General features: G+C 42.3%; 3 protein-coding genes across 3 annotated transcripts in view; 2 read left to right on the top strand and 1 right to left on the bottom strand.

The window, feature by feature from the left end:
- Nucleotides 1-8,519, top strand: part of creb5b (cAMP responsive element binding protein 5b) — a 40,553-nt gene extending 32,034 nt beyond the window's left edge. Inside the window, exons 8-11 of the mRNA XM_040116731.1 lie at nt 2,004-2,327; nt 3,626-3,853; nt 4,570-4,678; nt 5,682-8,519. Of these exons, the coding sequence (XP_039972665.1) occupies nt 2,004-2,327; nt 3,626-3,853; nt 4,570-4,678; nt 5,682-5,836 (816 nt within the window). The 3' untranslated portion in view covers nt 5,837-8,519. The remainder of the gene's footprint in view (nt 1-2,003; nt 2,328-3,625; nt 3,854-4,569; nt 4,679-5,681) is intronic.
- A 1,111-nt stretch (nt 8,520-9,630) lies between these two features.
- On the bottom strand, nt 9,631-14,061 carry cpvl (carboxypeptidase vitellogenic like). Its single transcript, XM_040117894.1, has 13 exons — nt 13,926-14,061; nt 13,574-13,752; nt 13,308-13,429; nt 12,264-12,378; nt 12,099-12,157; nt 11,854-11,933; nt 11,676-11,742; nt 11,324-11,446; nt 11,038-11,169; nt 10,764-10,862; nt 10,474-10,647; nt 10,128-10,310; nt 9,631-10,044 (listed from the first exon to the last, which is right to left on the bottom strand). The coding sequence occupies exons 1-13, from the start codon at nt 13,928-13,930 to the stop codon at nt 9,946-9,948; spliced, it is 1,437 nt and encodes a 478-aa protein (XP_039973828.1). The 5' UTR covers nt 13,931-14,061; the 3' UTR covers nt 9,631-9,945.
- Nucleotides 14,055-16,822, top strand: part of chn2 (chimerin 2) — a 27,057-nt gene continuing 24,289 nt past the window's right edge. The window contains exon 1 of the mRNA XM_040117896.1: nt 14,055-14,215. The gene's annotated coding sequence lies outside the window, so the exon portion shown is untranslated. The remainder of the gene's footprint in view (nt 14,216-16,822) is intronic.

The following is a 16,822-nucleotide window of genomic DNA, read 5'->3' as shown; positions in this document are numbered from 1 at the left end:
GGGAAGGTGTCTAGTGAGGGCTGTCACACTCAGAATTCAGCCTACAGAATATGTCTTTCTCAACACCAGCGACTGTGATTGATATCTGTAAACTCATTTAAATCTATTTTCTGTTTTAGTTGAATGTCAGCTGGTTATTTATTTCTACATTTTTATACCTTGTCCAAATAGATATCCAGCACTAAAACTTTTAGCATATACAGCCTATAATGTATACTGTGGATAGTAACAATATGTTACAGTAAGTCAGAGACTTCTCACCGCTGCTTGTTACACTCAGCAAGGCTCAGTCTACTTGTGATGCTGTGGACAGCTGCACGCCTGCACACCTGCTGTGTGTTAGTGTAGACCCTGAAGTATTTTAACAGATCAGATGGTGAACAAACATTAAACATTAAGAGAGCCAATTTAAAATAAAATTTGGAATGTGGGATAACAGATCAAAACAAAATCATGAAGCTCCAGAAATGTAGTACTGTGTCACTATGTCAGGCATCCGTTGGTATGACAGGCAGAAACTATACTCAGACAAAACAGGCTTGGCAAGGTCATAATTTCACTGTGCTGGTTTCATGTGCAGTTTATGGAAAAACAAGTGAAGACACTAGACTACTTGTAAATCCTTATACAAATACATATATGCAATTTGTAAATAAACTACAAATCAGTAGAGTATGCTCTTTTATAACTGTCCCATTTCTAAAACGATTTATATGACTGTGTCTCCTCCCTCCTGGTAAAAAGCTTTCTACTCATGGACAGTGTGAGAGAGGAGCGGAGAGATGATGTTGTGCTCTGGTTGTGTCCTAGCGTTGTGATCCAGACCAGCTGGATGCCATTCCCTATGGGAATCATGAATGTGAAGGTTGTTAAAAGATATGGAGCCCTGGACGCAGTGTGGACTTACTGACAGCAGCTGGGAGAAGGGGGAAGGGGGAAGGGAGAGGAAAGAGAGCACTGGGAAAGAGAATAGAAAACTTTGCGGAATTCACAACAGTAGCCTTGAAATGAATGCCTTTGTGTTCAGTTTTGCTACAAACTTTTTGCTAAAAGAGACTAGTAGATGAATTATAGACAGGATCAAAGATCAGACTTGAGTATTTTCTTTCTGAAGTATCAGTTCACATGAGCAGTGTGCTACTGGTCAAACGATGTCTTTTAATCAAAGTTTAACAGTCTCAACAGTCTCTCAACCTGTTATTTCTTAAGTGGGTGAAATGTAAATAAGTCATGTAAGGGTGCAGACAGGTTTTTTCTCTTCTTAATTTATTTTGTCTAGGTTTATGTATGCCTCAAAGCATATTTTGGCACTTGTATGTTTGGTTTATAATTTTTTTTTCTGGTCTCGCGGTTGTCTTTATGTTATGCCCAGAAAAACAGACTCTTGAGAAGAGGTGCATTCAGTAAACACGAAGAACACAAGTGCACCTTCAGTAAGCCTCTCTCTGGTCTCATTCCCAGGCCGCTCAGAGACATCAGGTCAGTCTGGGCTAAGTAGACCACACGGTTAAAGCAACAAAACTCCTGCTGGGTCAACAGTGAGGGAGCAATCTCAGGCTTACACCTTGACAGGGAGCTCATCCCATAGGCAGACATTCACACACACACACACACACACACACACACACACACACACACACACACACACACACACACACACACACACACACACACACACACACACACACAAATGTGCTCAGCAAACAGAGAGGCTATTAGGTATATAAAGAGGAAGGATTGGTGGGATGGCAATCATGGAAGGTAAAGAGGGAGAATCACAGGACTTCAAGGAGAGACAGAGGACAGTCTAAGTGGCTTTGATTCGTTCTCCTGACATATGGATTTATGGCGCCATTCATCATCTCATAGTAAGCACATGAACCCGTTCTCTAACTGTTGGTCATCAGCACACTGATAGATGAGAGCATACACAAACTTAAAAAAAAATTACTAATAGAGAATAATGTTAAATGTCATGTTTGGTGTTTATTTTGTCTGCTCAGAGGCTGAAGGCTGCACTTTCACACCACCCTGGTACCATTGCCAACGGAAACATGAACTCCATGGGCCACATGATGGAAATGATGTCCTCACGGCAGGAGCAAGGCGCCCACCATCACATGCACTCACACGCGCACCAGCACCTGCAAGCCCCTCCCCACGCGTACCACCACCACGGCCATCACCACCACAACCATGGCCACGGACAGGGTGGACACCACCACCCACAGGGACACAACCCCCACCACAACTCCCACAATCCCCACCTCCATCCTGGTCACCCACACCAGACCTCACCGCACCCTCCACTACACTCTGCTTCACAGGTAAGCATAGCACATTCCCATGAGAGCAGAAGCTTTTAGACGACCCAAAGGCAAAGCCACAAGTTCAATAACACATTAACTACACTGCACAGTAAAACCCCTCATATAGCTAGAAACCACTGTATATGTACCATGACTAAAGCAAGGCAGTGCTTTAGTAGCCCTTTGAGTAGTGTAGAAGTCAGCTATTGGTTTAGTATATAAGTACAGCTGTAATGAGCTTCAAATTCTCAGTAAGTCAGTGGACAAGCACATTTTTCCCTTGCTGCAGCCATAATGCCAAGTAGTTTCCTGCATCCATCTTAAAGGAAATTTTTTCCTTTGACGTTGTTCAGCTACAGGTCATTGTCAGATGCACGCCATGGAGGGAAGGGGTCATGAAGAGGCCATAAATTGGCTGTTATAAAAGATGCTCAGGACTGTCTTTTGGAAACTGTGCTCCTTGCCCTCCTGCACTGCCAAACTACCATTATGTGGCCGCAACATGTTCCAGGTGCCGAAGACCCTTTAAAAATACCGTTCCTGATGGTGAACAGACAGCCTTGGCTGATAGTCCTGGAACATCTTAGCAGTGAATATGTTTGGTTTAATTGTAATTGAAACCTTGAAAATATTGCTCACACCATCAAAAAATAATAGGATGTGACAAACTTTGTCCCTGCATTGTCTAACGACTTCTGCAACGACAAGCATTTTCGATGAAGGACATTCCGACATCAAGAAATGCAAGTCACTGTATGTTCCAAATGCACCATTAAGGCACTAAAACAAGACTCTCTGTATGCACAGCGGCCATTAAAGCGGCTTGTATTTTCCATAGTTCTCATAAAAATCGTAATGATCTGAAGACTGAAAACACTTGACCTTGCCAAGGATATGTCAAGATCTGTCAATGCATGTACGGTTTTAGAGACAGGCCTTTCAACTGTGTCTGGTGGTGTTAGTCTGAGTGGAAGTGGGCGTTGGAAAACTGCCTCCTGACACCTCTTTAACAAGGTGGGCAGGCTGGTGAATCAGCCCAGTCACTCCTGACGCCCACAGTCCAGCTCACAGGGCACGTGGCACAACCAGATGTTGTTTTTGGGGAAGTTGCCGACATGGAATAGCTGCAGGAGGTAATGTATAGATGCTTGTTTAGTGGCAGGAGGCTTTGAGGACAGTGGAGCGTTGAAAGCAGACAGGTGACTGGCTGTTTTCCAGGTGTTTCAGAATGGTTACATGTCTGGTTGGATGGTGGCAGACAGACACTGTCTCATCAAAGAGCTCAATGATGCTGAGACTCTTTCCTCGTGTTTCAGATGTCACCTGCAACCCAGCAGATGCAGCCCACCCAGACGCTGCAGTCTCCGCCCCCCAGCGGCGGGCGGCGTAGGCGAGTAGTTGACGAGGATCCGGACGAACGTCGGCGGAAGTTTCTGGAAAGGAACAGAGCAGCAGCAACAAGATGCAGACAGAAGAGGAAAGTGTGGGTGATGTCGTTAGAGAAGAAAGCAGAAGAGCTCACTCAGACCAACATGCAGCTTCAGGTATAAACTAATAACCCTGACACAACAATCAGCGTGTACTTTTGACTCAGTTCATCTTAAGAAATGTATGATATTGCCCTGTTTTGCACCCAAGATAACGGCAATATTTTTGACTGGTATGAGTTTGAGCATGAGTATGAGTGCAACACTGACAAGATCAGTTGTATGTTGTCAGTGTTGGACTGATATTTATACAACAAACAAACATCTGAAATCTTGTTTTACTATTCATACAATTTAATGTTTGATTAACATACTATTAGTGAAATATTTGTTGTAGTTACCTAAAAGCGGCATTCCAGCAATTTGTTATTGCAATTCCATTAAGTTGGGGGACTCGCAAGAAACAGAATTAAAACGAATGGTAAAAATCAAAGCAGCAGAGGTCGATATAGATATCGTGACTTGTAGTCCCTGGTATGGATCAAGCTCAAAAAACACTGGATCCTACAGTTCTCATAATGCAACTGAATGTCCCAAATCCGTAACAAAGGTTTTCAGTTAAAAATTGGAAGTCTTAAACCCAATTCAAAATGTAATATACCCCTGATGAACACATAGATATGCATGGTAGTTATATTGGGAATACACCGTTAGCTATTAATACGCTGATAATGATATTATCAGGTAATTAAGGATAATAGCGTTGCCTGCTTTAATTATGGATTCTCAGGATAATAGTCTTAAACTGCCTCTGTGTTTTTCCTGCATGTCAGAATGAAGTGACCATGCTAAAGAACGAGGTGACCCAACTCAAGCAGCTTCTCCTCACACACAAGGACTGCCCCATCACCACTATGCAGAAAGAGTCCCAAGGTTACCTCAGTGAGTAGCTCAAACATAAACACAGACACACACACATTTTGAATTTGACCAAAAACGCACCTTAATCTGTGCGCCTTAGACCTACGGCGTAGCTAGTACTGCTCTGGAAATGCTCTAAAATTGTCCTGCCAGAGGAAAGGTATGAACTCTACAGACCAAACTGTTATGGACACACAGCAACTGCCAAAACTCTTCACTCCTACGTGCTGGTTTCCAGCTCCCACGCTCGCTTCAGGACTCTTCCTTTGACATATGGGTGTTGCACACTCTTGTAGCCGGCCTGGGCTGGGAGTTGGTAGTCTGAATCCCATATGAGACTTATTTTTCCATCTGTAAGCACCTCAGTGCACAGAGGCCGCCGAGAAACGTGACAAAGACGTCACAGGCTGCACGTTGACGTCCAAACTCTCATGGATGCCCCAGGATCTCACTGATTATTGGACTGCGCCTCGGCCGTGCATGACATCAGAGCCCCACCCTTTGATACGGATACCAGTGACATTTCCATGTAATTAGGATAAGGCACCTCCCCGTGTGGCTTTAGCACAGGAAAATAAGTCTCACATCCCCTTTGGCTGAATGGTTCTTTTATACAGGAGAGAGCCAACTCCCAGACTGGACTGGGAGCGACTTTCATCGATGAGTCTAGCTTGTGTACAGATGTCACCTTCAGTGTGTCCAAAATTCATCAGGCGTGTTTACGGAGCTGAGTGATTCACTTTTACATTTTTGTGTTATCCATTTACGGCCTATTTTTGGACGACAGGTGAGAGGTTAGGTTTGAATTTAGGGTGTCATTTGTTTTAAATGTATCTTTTTCTGCTAATAAAGCTGTCTTTTTTACAATAACAAGATGTGATCTGTGTTTATTTGGACATTTTTGCTATCACATTATATTTTGAAGCCTCCCTGTACACTTTGAAGGTCATAGCATTTGCACTTGCACACACACATATTCTACACACGCTGCGCATCTCCAGTGAAGTCTCTGCTGTCTCCTCAGGTCCAGAGAGCAGTCCAGCGGGAAGTCCAGCGCCAGCATGCTCGCAGCAGCAGGTCATCCAGCACAACACCATCACTACTTCCACCACGACGGTAGGGGGCAGCAGTGTGCACGGGCAAGCCAACCACCGCACAGACATTAACCCCATCCACTAGGGGCAAGAGAGACTTTAACCCCAGCTGTAGCCCCGAACTCCCCCCTTGCTTCCCTGCTTTCTGAGGGTCGCCAGCTGGACATGCCCCCCCCTCCATCAAGAAAAACCTCAAAGGCCTGTGAGGCTGTTCTTTATACAGTAGCTACATGTATTTTTATAGACCAAGCCTATTAACGCATAGATGTTCTATGGTTTGTTGCCTCTTTTTTAATCTGCTTTTTTGTGCTTAGCAGAAAGGGAGTTTTGCTAATCTCATGCAGCATTTAAGTGACTTTTTCCGTTGTGTAATGGTACAAAACGGACCACGGTGGTCATGGAACCAGAGGAAAGAGACACAAGCCTCGGACTGTCATCTCTATAAGCAGAGCTTAAATCTCTGCATGCCTAATGGACTGAATAATGAGTCAAATCATTCTCTATGTGTCACATGTGGACAGTATGTTGAGTGTATGTAGCATGTGTAATTACGCAGAAGACTAAATAAGTGAGTAGGATGTTGCTGCCTTTAAGTTGTCTTCTGAAACCAAGTCAAACTGTCCCCATGATGTCTTGAGGACAGGAATATGCAAGCAGGTGTAATGATCCTTTTCTTTTGTGCAGTATGTGACTGTTAACCTTTTCCCTGTTAGAGGTATTCTCAAAGAGTGTTATGATATGTAGCATGACAGTGAAAATACCATACGATTAAGTAGAAGCAATACATCGCAGTATTGATCGTCTTCTCTACTGTATGTCCATATTATGATCAGCATGGCCAAGCCACTGTGGTCCTGAGGACATACAATAATGTTACAGCTACAGAACTGTACACTGTGATACCAGTGAGGCAGCTCGGGAGTTGAAACAAACTCCTCCGCTCTCCAGGACCAACTGAAGCTTTAATTATCGAAGCCTTTTTTTTGTGTGTGTTTGTGCATCTGGATCCACATTTTGGATTCAAATTCCAAATGAATACAACATTTGATTGCGTACGCCTGCATAGTTTTGAGTATGCATGTGCATCATGTATATTATGTGCTTGTGTTTGGCCTTCCTTCTCTTCAGAACAAAGTTCAGTGGGTGTGTAAGGAAAGAAAAACAAAAAGAAATTGAGAAAGTGACAATTACAATGATTTTTTTTTTCTGGCATCCCACAACTGGCAGTGTTTTACAGTTTTTAAAGGGGAGTAGTTTATGCCCGTGCTTTCCAAATTGTCACAATGTGCCTGAAATTTTCTTAAAATCTTTTGTTGGCTTACTATAGGCAACAAAACCTATTTTGATCACCGTAACTATCATCAGTTTTCCCTTAGTTCAATCAAGGCATTAATCATTATTTTCTCTGTTATTGGCTTTCTCATAGATGTCTGCTGCAAATTTGTGCACAGCAAAACCAGCTGACAAAGGAGAAAAATAGCCCATATTCTATTTCACCTCTGACCTCCTCATCAATTTCTCTTCCTCTCTCTCTCAGGCTTCCTCTGTATTTCAGATTGGCGATGGATGTAGTGATAATAATACAGGCGTGACCTTTTTTATCTCCCTGCTAGCCTTGAAACTTAATGCCTTCTCGTGTTGACCAAAACCCCTTTTTTTCCCTCTTTACTATGACCAGGAATGTCGATTCATTAGCATGATGACCATAATGCACTGTGTTTTACAGTAGGATGGATGAAATACATTCCACTGACAGGTGGAGTGATCACAGAGCTGTCTATGCACTTTGTCCTCTGTCATGCCAGAGGGTAGAATAGCCATATTAAGGTCCGTGTAATTCTCAGTGATCCCCCTTTTTCACACACCAGCGACAAACTTAACTGTGTTTGGCTTTATGGAGAGACTGTGCCTGACATGCATCACATGTCTATAGATAGAAGAAGGGAACTTAGAGCTTGGATTTTAGGATGAGTCTCAGTTAAGGACCCTGTACCGTTTAGTTCACGCCGTTTTTATTCTGGAAAAAAAAACAACTCCAGCTCCAGTTTTGTCAAAGATGAAGGATGTGAATTGAGAATGCTCTTCATTCTCATAATGGGTTACATTCAAGTTTTCTCAAGGCATTCGGACTGTTTATGCCACGTCTTAACCGTGGAGCCTGTGTGTGCAGTAGAGTATGTGTGTTGATTAGATGGAGAAATTGATTCTCTTGAAAAGGGCTTTGTTGTTCCAACCCTTTGAACTGAAACTTACCTTATTTTTGGTTGTTTTATAAACCATATGTAGATTATATCTATTATTAGACCATTCCAAATTAACCTCTTGCATGTGAAAATATGGCAATGACCTCAAAACACTTTTAACTGGAATCATTGGGAGGATGGTGCTGTTTTAGAGTTAGATATGAGAATCTCTCCTTTCATTTTTGACGGTGGATGCAGCTTCAGAAAAGACTTTTGTTACTGTATGGGCAGACAAAAAGGACAGATGGAAGTGCAGTGTGAGTGTGTTTGTGTGGATTTGTGTGAGAGGTGGAGAACAATTACTACACATTATGTTATAACTGTATTATTTTAAATCTAAAACTATAAATATTGTACATAATGTCATTCATTTTCTGTAATCCTGTACATGTAATGCAACCACCTTTCTTTTTGAAGGGAGTAAATGTGTGGTACACGTTTGTAAATAATGTTTGCATAGCACTTGTTGCCTTTTGTTGTATGTCGAGGCTCACATCAGCGCTTAAATAAATTGTTTATATGTAATGAACTGATGAATCCATTCTTACCTGCATAACTTTGTACATTTTTGTGTCTGTAATGACATTGTCTCCATTTTGTTTTGTTTTTATCATTTGTACAGATGTGAAAGTTATCACTGCAGTTACATTACGGTATGAAAATAAAGCACTTGTTCTGTAACATACAACTAACTGATGTGATTTGATGTCACAACCTGCTGTACTTGACATCTGGTAACTTCACAGCAATCATTTCCTGTGTTGATAACCTGGTTTGCAAAAATTAGCCGAGAGACATTACGTATCAAACTAATGTTGAAGTCAAATGATGAACAGCACTTCCCGATCTTGTCCTTGAGACACAACTGCTCATTAAATAGTCAGGTGCTTTAAAGGTTTAGAATACTCATTAATTATTGAACTGTCTAGACAGCTTGATATTGCCTGATGAAATAACATGGCAGTTAACTTCGGTACGCAAACATCTTCGTGGCATTCTGTCAAAATGCCAAATCATTACAGGAACTCTGCCGAATGTCAATTAAATTTTAGCCATATTAATTAAATTAACATGCATTGTGTGCTGTTGCCACATGCAAAGTTGCCCCCATACTTTCTTCAGGAGGTACTGAATCATTTTATATTGTTAAGACCTGAGTTCAGGTGATCAGAGATCTAAAGGTATAAACTTTGTTTTTTTATTAAACTACATTAAATGACCACAGCAATTTTTGCAGTGTTATTGTTTTTGAGTTTCATGGTATGCAATGGAGTTTGTTTGAAGCACGGTGACCCCTGGTGCCCATTTTGTAGATTAGCCAGACAGTACTTGCAGAAAGGAAACCCACATGTTGGTGTTTGTGTAAAACATTGCAGAAATCAGTCAGAAGAGGTTGAATGACTGCAAACTGAATTGCAGTCCTCACTGAAGATTAAAACATTCAGATTTAGGAAAAAAAAAAAGCCCACTTTATTTCAAAACAATTCTTCGGTTTCACGTTTCTTTACATTTCATCTCCACGCCTGTACTGACTGATTGCAATATAAAAACTACATTTCCCCTCATACAATCCCAACAAAAGTAAACACAAAATGATTTTCATACAATTCAGGCCTGATATTTGACCGAAATGCCATTTAGCTTTCATTTAATTTTTATTATTTGAGTCCAATTCTGAAATGTGGGCAGCGATTCGGAGGCCTGAACCCAGGCAAAGAGAACTTATTTCATTTGTAGTGCATTACAGAGCAGTCCAAAGCCCTAAACCAAATATCAACACTGCTATAATGCTAACAAATAACACATCAGCTGCAACGATGTGTACCAAATCTGCAAATGTGCTAATTTACATTGGACGTGACAATCAACAGTCTTTCAAATGAACAATCACTGATCACGAATGAGCTCTTTAGGCTGGCGGTGCTGTGTCGTATTTCAAAACTAAACCATTTCATATCCAGCCTCGTGTTGAAAGGAATCTGTCAATCATGTCAAAGGACCTCGCCGGTTGGTCGTAAGGCAGAATGTGTCCCCCTCCTCGGATGACGACCTGAGTGACGAGAAAAGAAAAAAGATTTTAAAACAAACGTGTGTGACATACCTTTCACATGAATATCGGGAGTTTCTGCTCACCTGGTAAAACTCTTGCACTTGTCTCACATAACCTGCCACCTCTGTGTCAGTGGGCTGAACCTTCCAGTGGTAGCGCTGGGCTGTTTTGTACTCGGCAGCCCCGGTCCAGTTAACGGTAGGCAGAAACCTCTCAGTCAGAGGAGCAGCTACAATTACATCCAGCTGACCGCTGTAGATTAAGACCTGGACATAAAAAAGAAAAAAGGGCTAAAGCAATGAAAAAGGGTTTAAGAAGGAAACACTTCAGTACATAAGTTGCGAGAGAGTTGGGAGAAAGTTGTCAAAAACGTATTGCCATATTTTCTTACTAGATATCTCAATATGAATAGTGTGAATGTTCCCTCACCCTGTAGTTGTCCATCAGCAACCCCAGCCATGGTTTGATGCTCTTCATGACATCCTGCAGGAGGTGCTTCTCCACCTCCGAGCCGTCATGAAACGTCAGGTTCCCCACATGGATGGCACGTCGTACTGCTGGCAGAGTCACAAACTGGGAGAAGTACTCCTGGTCTAGAGGCTCCTGCGATGTAAAACAAATTATATAAATAATACAAGTAACGTTGACAAAGTTTAGAAAAGGTCTTGCTGTAAGAAGTCACATGGGCAGCTTTGAACTCTCCCCGCGTTTCTAAGTACCTGACATGTCATATAGTTGAAGTAGTTGGTGCAGCCCGTAGCATTTTGGAAGAAGGAGGGATATGGTTCCACGTCGCCGTTCAGCAAGCTATCAAAAACCTAAGACAGAAATGTCAGCTGAGTCTCAATCATAACAAAATTCTTTGAAAATGGCAAGTGCTGTGGGGCCCGCATTCCTTGAATGATTAGAAATGATTGTAATTCTAGATAAAAGATGATAAAACAGTGTCAACTTGTATTTTGAGGAATGTAAGAGCCAGCCAACAGCTCTTACCTGGAAAGCCTCCACCCACTTCTGCTGCTGGATGAGCTCAACCCCGTAGTCCGTCTGCTGGACAACATACTGTTTTTGGTGTTCATCTATCATGCCCGTTTGGTACATGAACTCACCATAACCACCGATCATCTGAAATGGAAAAGAAGTAAAAATTTATATTTGACATGGAAGATGAGACATTACATGGTTTTTAAGGTCAAGTCCCACAGAGTAAACAAGTACAAACCATGCACCTGGGTAAGATGATATAGTTTGAAAACATTACAAGGCGTCAGATACACACCATTTCTGGATCACAGAGCCCATCACCGATTGCCATCCCCTTAAAGTTGATTTTCACCTTGGCAGTGGGGTTGTTTTTATGGATGTAGTAAGAAATGGCAGGAACGTACTTCCCTGCATAAGACTGTGTGGAGACAGAGAAAAGTTTACATAGTGAGGACAATTTCTTAACCAGGTGAGATGTTTTTAATTGTTGTCAGAAGCCCTTATTAAAAGGCCTTGTTACTTTCTACTAAAAGACAAAAAGTGTGAAATGTCATTCAAAAAAAAAAAAAAAGCCACTTGTATGATGCTACTCCTCAAAATGTTTAAACAACCTTAATTTGCAAACCTCAAATATAAAAAGATTTTACCTCTCCAGTTGCATAGAACTCATGGGACTGATACTCAGGAAAGATCTGGAAGAACTGTGTTAAAGCACTTTTAAGGAAAAGACAGAAATAGTAAAAGAGTCAGTAACCAAATAAAACATCAGACTTAAAGGTCCAAGTCACAAAATGACTACGTTTGAGTTGGATGGGAGTGTTTCACCTGTACAGATCTCTGCCAACGTCGTCCTGGTTCTGAGCAAAACCCCTGTCATCATCAGTGAAGCTGAAACCTGTTCCGACCTGAGAAAGAGAAAACAAACAAACAAACTCTTCGTCAAGATATTTCAGTAAATATTCGTGCACATGAAAAAGTCAGATGAGCTGAGAGACATTGAATGAAAGATGCGTTTCATGTAATTAGTTTGTCTTTTTTTTTTTGTCTGAGGATAAATAAAGAATACATACTGGATTGTCAATGTACAAAACTGAATATCTCGTTGTCCAAGCGTAGTCCCTCAAACCAACTGCAAAGACAGAAAAGACACACAGGTCAGAAAATCTAAATAATGCTCAAACACAGACTTTAAGATTATTAGGTTAAATCTGGATCTCGATGTTAACAGTTCTCACCAGTCAAGTTCTTATAAACCACATATGGTCCGTGTTCCACAAACAGACCGAACATGGAGGTGCCACCGGGTCCGCCTTGCAGCCAGAGCAGGACTGGAGTGTTCCCTTGACTTGGCTGTCGGACAAGTCAGTGCAGAGATAGAGTTGAGATCTCAGCTCCACCTTGTGGTGACTTCAGTTTATTAACAAAGGTTAAAAAAAAACAAAACAAAACTGAATTTAACCGCTTGATATTTGCACTTTAATAGACCTGTTATCACTCATCTTCCAAAGCAGTGATAGTAGTAGAGATTAAAATGGGGTAAGGTTTAGGATCAGGTCAGGCTTGGGTTTATCAGACTGTAGAGAACTGGCAAATAATCAGTGTACAATGTCAAACATCAATGTCACCTTATAGTAGATTGTTAACTTCTCAGGCTGAAATGAAAGATTTTATTAGTTTTAGTATAATGTGAAAATAACTTAGTATAACACAGTACTTTATCTGGCCACACATATTGGTTGAAAAAAAGCTGTCACACAGAGAAGTGTCATCATTGACGATGAACTGGAAGAATGGAATAAAACTGACTTGGAGCGAACCCCCAATTATTATTAGGGGATGTTAAGTGTAACGTTCTCACGAAAAAGCATGCACTGTAATGTAAAGCTCATCTGAACTGCAGGACCCAAGGGTCTTGTCATGGAAACGGCATTTGACTTTATTACGCTGAAGTATGAAATAGCTTGGACGATATTCACTCTTCCCGTTAGACCTTGGCTGAAAGAAACGTGACATTCAACAGAAGAGGAAATCTGCCATGAGAGCTGGCATTCCTCTGCCACAGCTGACTAAACATACGTGGTGAAATTTCTTATCACACGTGGACTGAGGGGGCACAGTTAAAATGCAGTGAGCACAATAAAGCGCAGGAATTTATCCCAAAATTTCTCTGCCCCTCGCTGTGATCCTTTCGCAAACTGCTGCAGCACTGACAGTAATGTGACTCTGTGCTGTGGGGACCCCCCACCCTCCCCGTTGCAAATACGTAGGTTTGAGCCTACCATGAGTGCAGGGATGAACCAAAAGAAGAGGTTGCTGTTGTATTTTTTGTCGACAGTGAGGTACCCGGCATAGCTTTTGACGTTGGCACCCGGCAGATCTCCTACCAGACTCAGTTTCCTGGCTGGAAGAGAAAGATGTCGACACAGTAAATGTCCACGCAACACAGAAATGCATGTGGCCCTGCAGCCTCTGAAAAGTGACCTGTAACAGTGAGCCTTGCTGACTGCACTGTTGTTGTAGTGCTACGTAATGTGAGTGTTCCTACCTTCATCTATGGCCCCTTTCTCGAGGTAAGGAGTGAGAAAGAGAGGAGACCCGGGGTCCCCTCCGTTCGGGCCGCGGACACGGTGAGATTTTCGGCAGAAAAACGACGAGCAGCTCCGGGAGCCCGCCGAGTCCAGACAGGCCCACAGTAACAGGAAACCCAGGGTTTCCTTCAACAGCCTGCCAATGTTGACAACATGCATCTCAGAATACAGTCCCGGCCAGTTTTGTGTGCACCTTGAACACCACAAGTGACTCAGCTATCAAAAGGGTCTGACCCCAGTGTCTGCCTGCGGACGGAAGAAGCTCAAAAAAACAAAAGAAAACCAACATATCAATTCGTCGAAACTCACCCCATGTTCAGTTTCCAGACGTCCTTACGGAGCGGTCAGCTGCGGGCTGACTGAGAAGCGTGAGACTGTAAGGCTGGGTCACATGATCACCTCTGAATCGATCATATGAGGACTTGGGGATCACGTGGTGGTTGTTTTCGAGGAGCTGGACGTTTAACCCTCGGTGCGGCCTTGCAGGGAACACCCGACGTTTTGGCTAAGTCGCTTACACAAGGAAGATGACCTTGGTTTTTTTTGCTAATCCAGCCCGCTGAAAACAGCCCGGTTTCGAGGTATTTTAGTCTGACTTGGTGAGTAAGTTGTTCTCCTATAAACCGATAAGTAGCAGCAAGGCTATTTTCGGCTCAGTGTGGTTGAGCATATTGAAAAGACAAGAAAAAGGGGCACAAAGCTTGCAATTGCAAATAAGATAGGAAGGTTGGCATTTGGTACCTAACATACTTAGTGTGTTTTTTTTAACTCACTTGGACAATGTTACTTTAGCTTTCTTGAAGGGATATTTTAGCCAGCACAGAGTATCTTCTCAAAAACAAAACGACAAAATGAGGCATACTGAAATACTAGAATCGTGTACTTTCCAAGTGTGGTGTTTAAGGACAATCCTGTCCCATAGTTTGAGTGACAGCGACAAAAAAAAAAAAATGAGGTGAAAATCTCTAGTGCTGGTGACAGTTCAGAAAAACAAATAAATTATGTTGGAGTTGTGTGTCTGTCACCCAGTGGCCTAAAAACTGATTGATGCAGCTTTAAAATGCTACTGTGTTTACTAAAATCCCTCACAATTTTTTTTTGCTGTTTATATATATATATATATATATATATATATATATATATATATAAAATTTTTTTTTTTTTTTTTATTTATTTCTCATGGCAGACATTTACACTTGTCATTGCAGGAAAAACCACAGGTTTTACTTATTACATTGCCGATGCCTCCATTTAATTCATGTGCCCGATTTGGCCAATAGGCCTTTGGCTCTGATGGCTCTGCTGTATTCAAGTGTCCCAGTGAGCCGAGACAGTGTGGCGGCGAGGCAGCACGCAAAACACCGGGACCCTGAAACTGAGGCAGCTAAATGGAATTCAGCCATCATTCATTTTATTATTCACGCCTGTGCTTTTCCCGCTGTTACATGTCAAAATGTTTTCGGCGAAAAACGCCTCTCAGCCAGCATTCACGACGACTGCGGCCTGTAACTGTGAGACACAAATAGAAAGCATTCATTATTTATGTGATGAATTATATCTGTGCATGTCCTTTTAAGACATAGGCTTGCCTTAATTGAAATTTTATGAATATCCACCAGCTCCTGACTCAAATAGTGCTTTTTAGAATACATGATGGGATTTTTAAAGCTGCAGTTATTAATTTCTGACTTCTAGTGGGCAGAGGTGCTCCGAAATAAGCTGACAGACGCACATCTTTGACACATTAGTGCCTATATAAAATCACCCATCCAAAATTGCTTAATTTCAGAGTGTGGCGCTGACAAACACGATAGAATGATTGCAGAAGCTACTCTCAGCTTGGAAGAAAAATTTTGGACTGTGATGTGGCAGCTCAGGTGAACAGATAAGGAGGTGGAGACTGCATCATCGTCATCAATTGTCTGCTGCTTACAAAACTGGGTATAAATCGGGGATTTCCCCTTGTTCTAAACTCTTGGTCGCAGTTTTAAAAAACTGTTTTATTTAAAAGAAGCCAGTAAGGCTTGAGGATAGCTATATTTTTAGTTGTGCATCGATTGACAGCTGTGTCAGACTGCCACACTCTGCCATGCTGCAGGCTTGTCACACATCAGCTCTTTTTTTTTTTTTTTTGTACCCTATGTTTGGTTGCAATTGTTGCACACAATCTGATCTGGAAGCTGCCCACTACAACCACACAGTCTTATCCGTTAGCCAGTGAACATCTGAACTGGATTATTCATGGACATGTCAGCAGTGGTAATGACAGAGAAGGGAGTGCTGATCATATTTATCCCGCCACTCTGGCAAACAAACTGACAGCGCTTGGTTAGAGAAGTAGCTAACTGATCTTTCAACCCCCATTTCATCTGCCTGTAACAAAATCGCCCCTAGACCAACATCACAGGCATCAACTTGAAATTGGAATGACAGGTCCAGCCAGGGAGCCACAAGCAGGGGAGCTGAAGACAACAGGCTCTTCACAGGGTCAAAAGCCTGTTGACACATCGAAGACCAAACATATTTAACATCAGCCTTCAACAACTCAGTCACTGGGGCCAATACAGATGGAAAATTGGCAAAAAACCCACAGTAATAACCAGCCATCCCCAGAAAATGCAACAGCTCCCGCTTAGTGGATGGAACAGGGAATGCCTCTATTGCCAAAGCGTTTGCATGAATGGGAGGAGCCTCCACTTGCCACACATCCTTAACCAAGTAGGTTACTGCAGCTCCCGCAAACTCACATTTGGAAAGACTGACAGTCAAGCGGGCCCACAGCAGCCTGCCAAATAGAGCGTGTAGTCTCTTAAGGTATTCCTCCGAAGTGTCACTATAAATTACCACATCATCCAAACAAACTGCACAGTCCTCCGACCAACACACGACCTTGTTCATTAAATGTGGCTGGGATATTTCGCAGCCCATATGGCACGACTGTGTAAGAGTATAGACTTGATGGTGTCAAAAAAGCAGAGATTTCTCTGGCTCCTTTAGAAAGGGGAACCTGGCAGTAACTCTTCAGAAGATCAAACTTGCTGACTTATTGGGCTGCCCCCACCTGATCAACACAGTCTGCCATCCCCGGGAGAGAAAAGCTGTCAGGCTTTGTCATTGCATTAACCTTTTGAAAATCAGTGCAGGGCCTGTGTGTCGAATCAGGTTTACTAACCAAGGGGACAGGGAGAAGCCCAACTAGATGAAGA

This window comes from Xiphias gladius, chromosome 22, assembly GCF_016859285.1.
Source record: "Xiphias gladius isolate SHS-SW01 ecotype Sanya breed wild chromosome 22, ASM1685928v1, whole genome shotgun sequence".
Classification (NCBI taxonomy): domain Eukaryota; kingdom Metazoa; phylum Chordata; class Actinopteri; order Istiophoriformes; family Xiphiidae; genus Xiphias; species Xiphias gladius.
The sequence above is the reverse complement of the archived record's forward strand: the minus strand, read 5'-3'. Positions and strand labels throughout refer to the sequence as shown.

Bases quoted from the DNA above. Each gene is read 5' to 3' on its own strand.
- cpvl (XM_040117894.1), bottom strand. The intron at 12,158-12,263 runs GTGAGAACTGTT...CTGTCTTTGCAG, and splicing joins GGTTTATAAGAACTTGACTG to TTGGTTTGAGGGACTACGCT. The intron at 11,447-11,675 runs GTAAAATCTTTT...GTCTCCACACAG, and splicing joins AGTTCTATGCAACTGGAGAG to TCTTATGCAGGGAAGTACGT.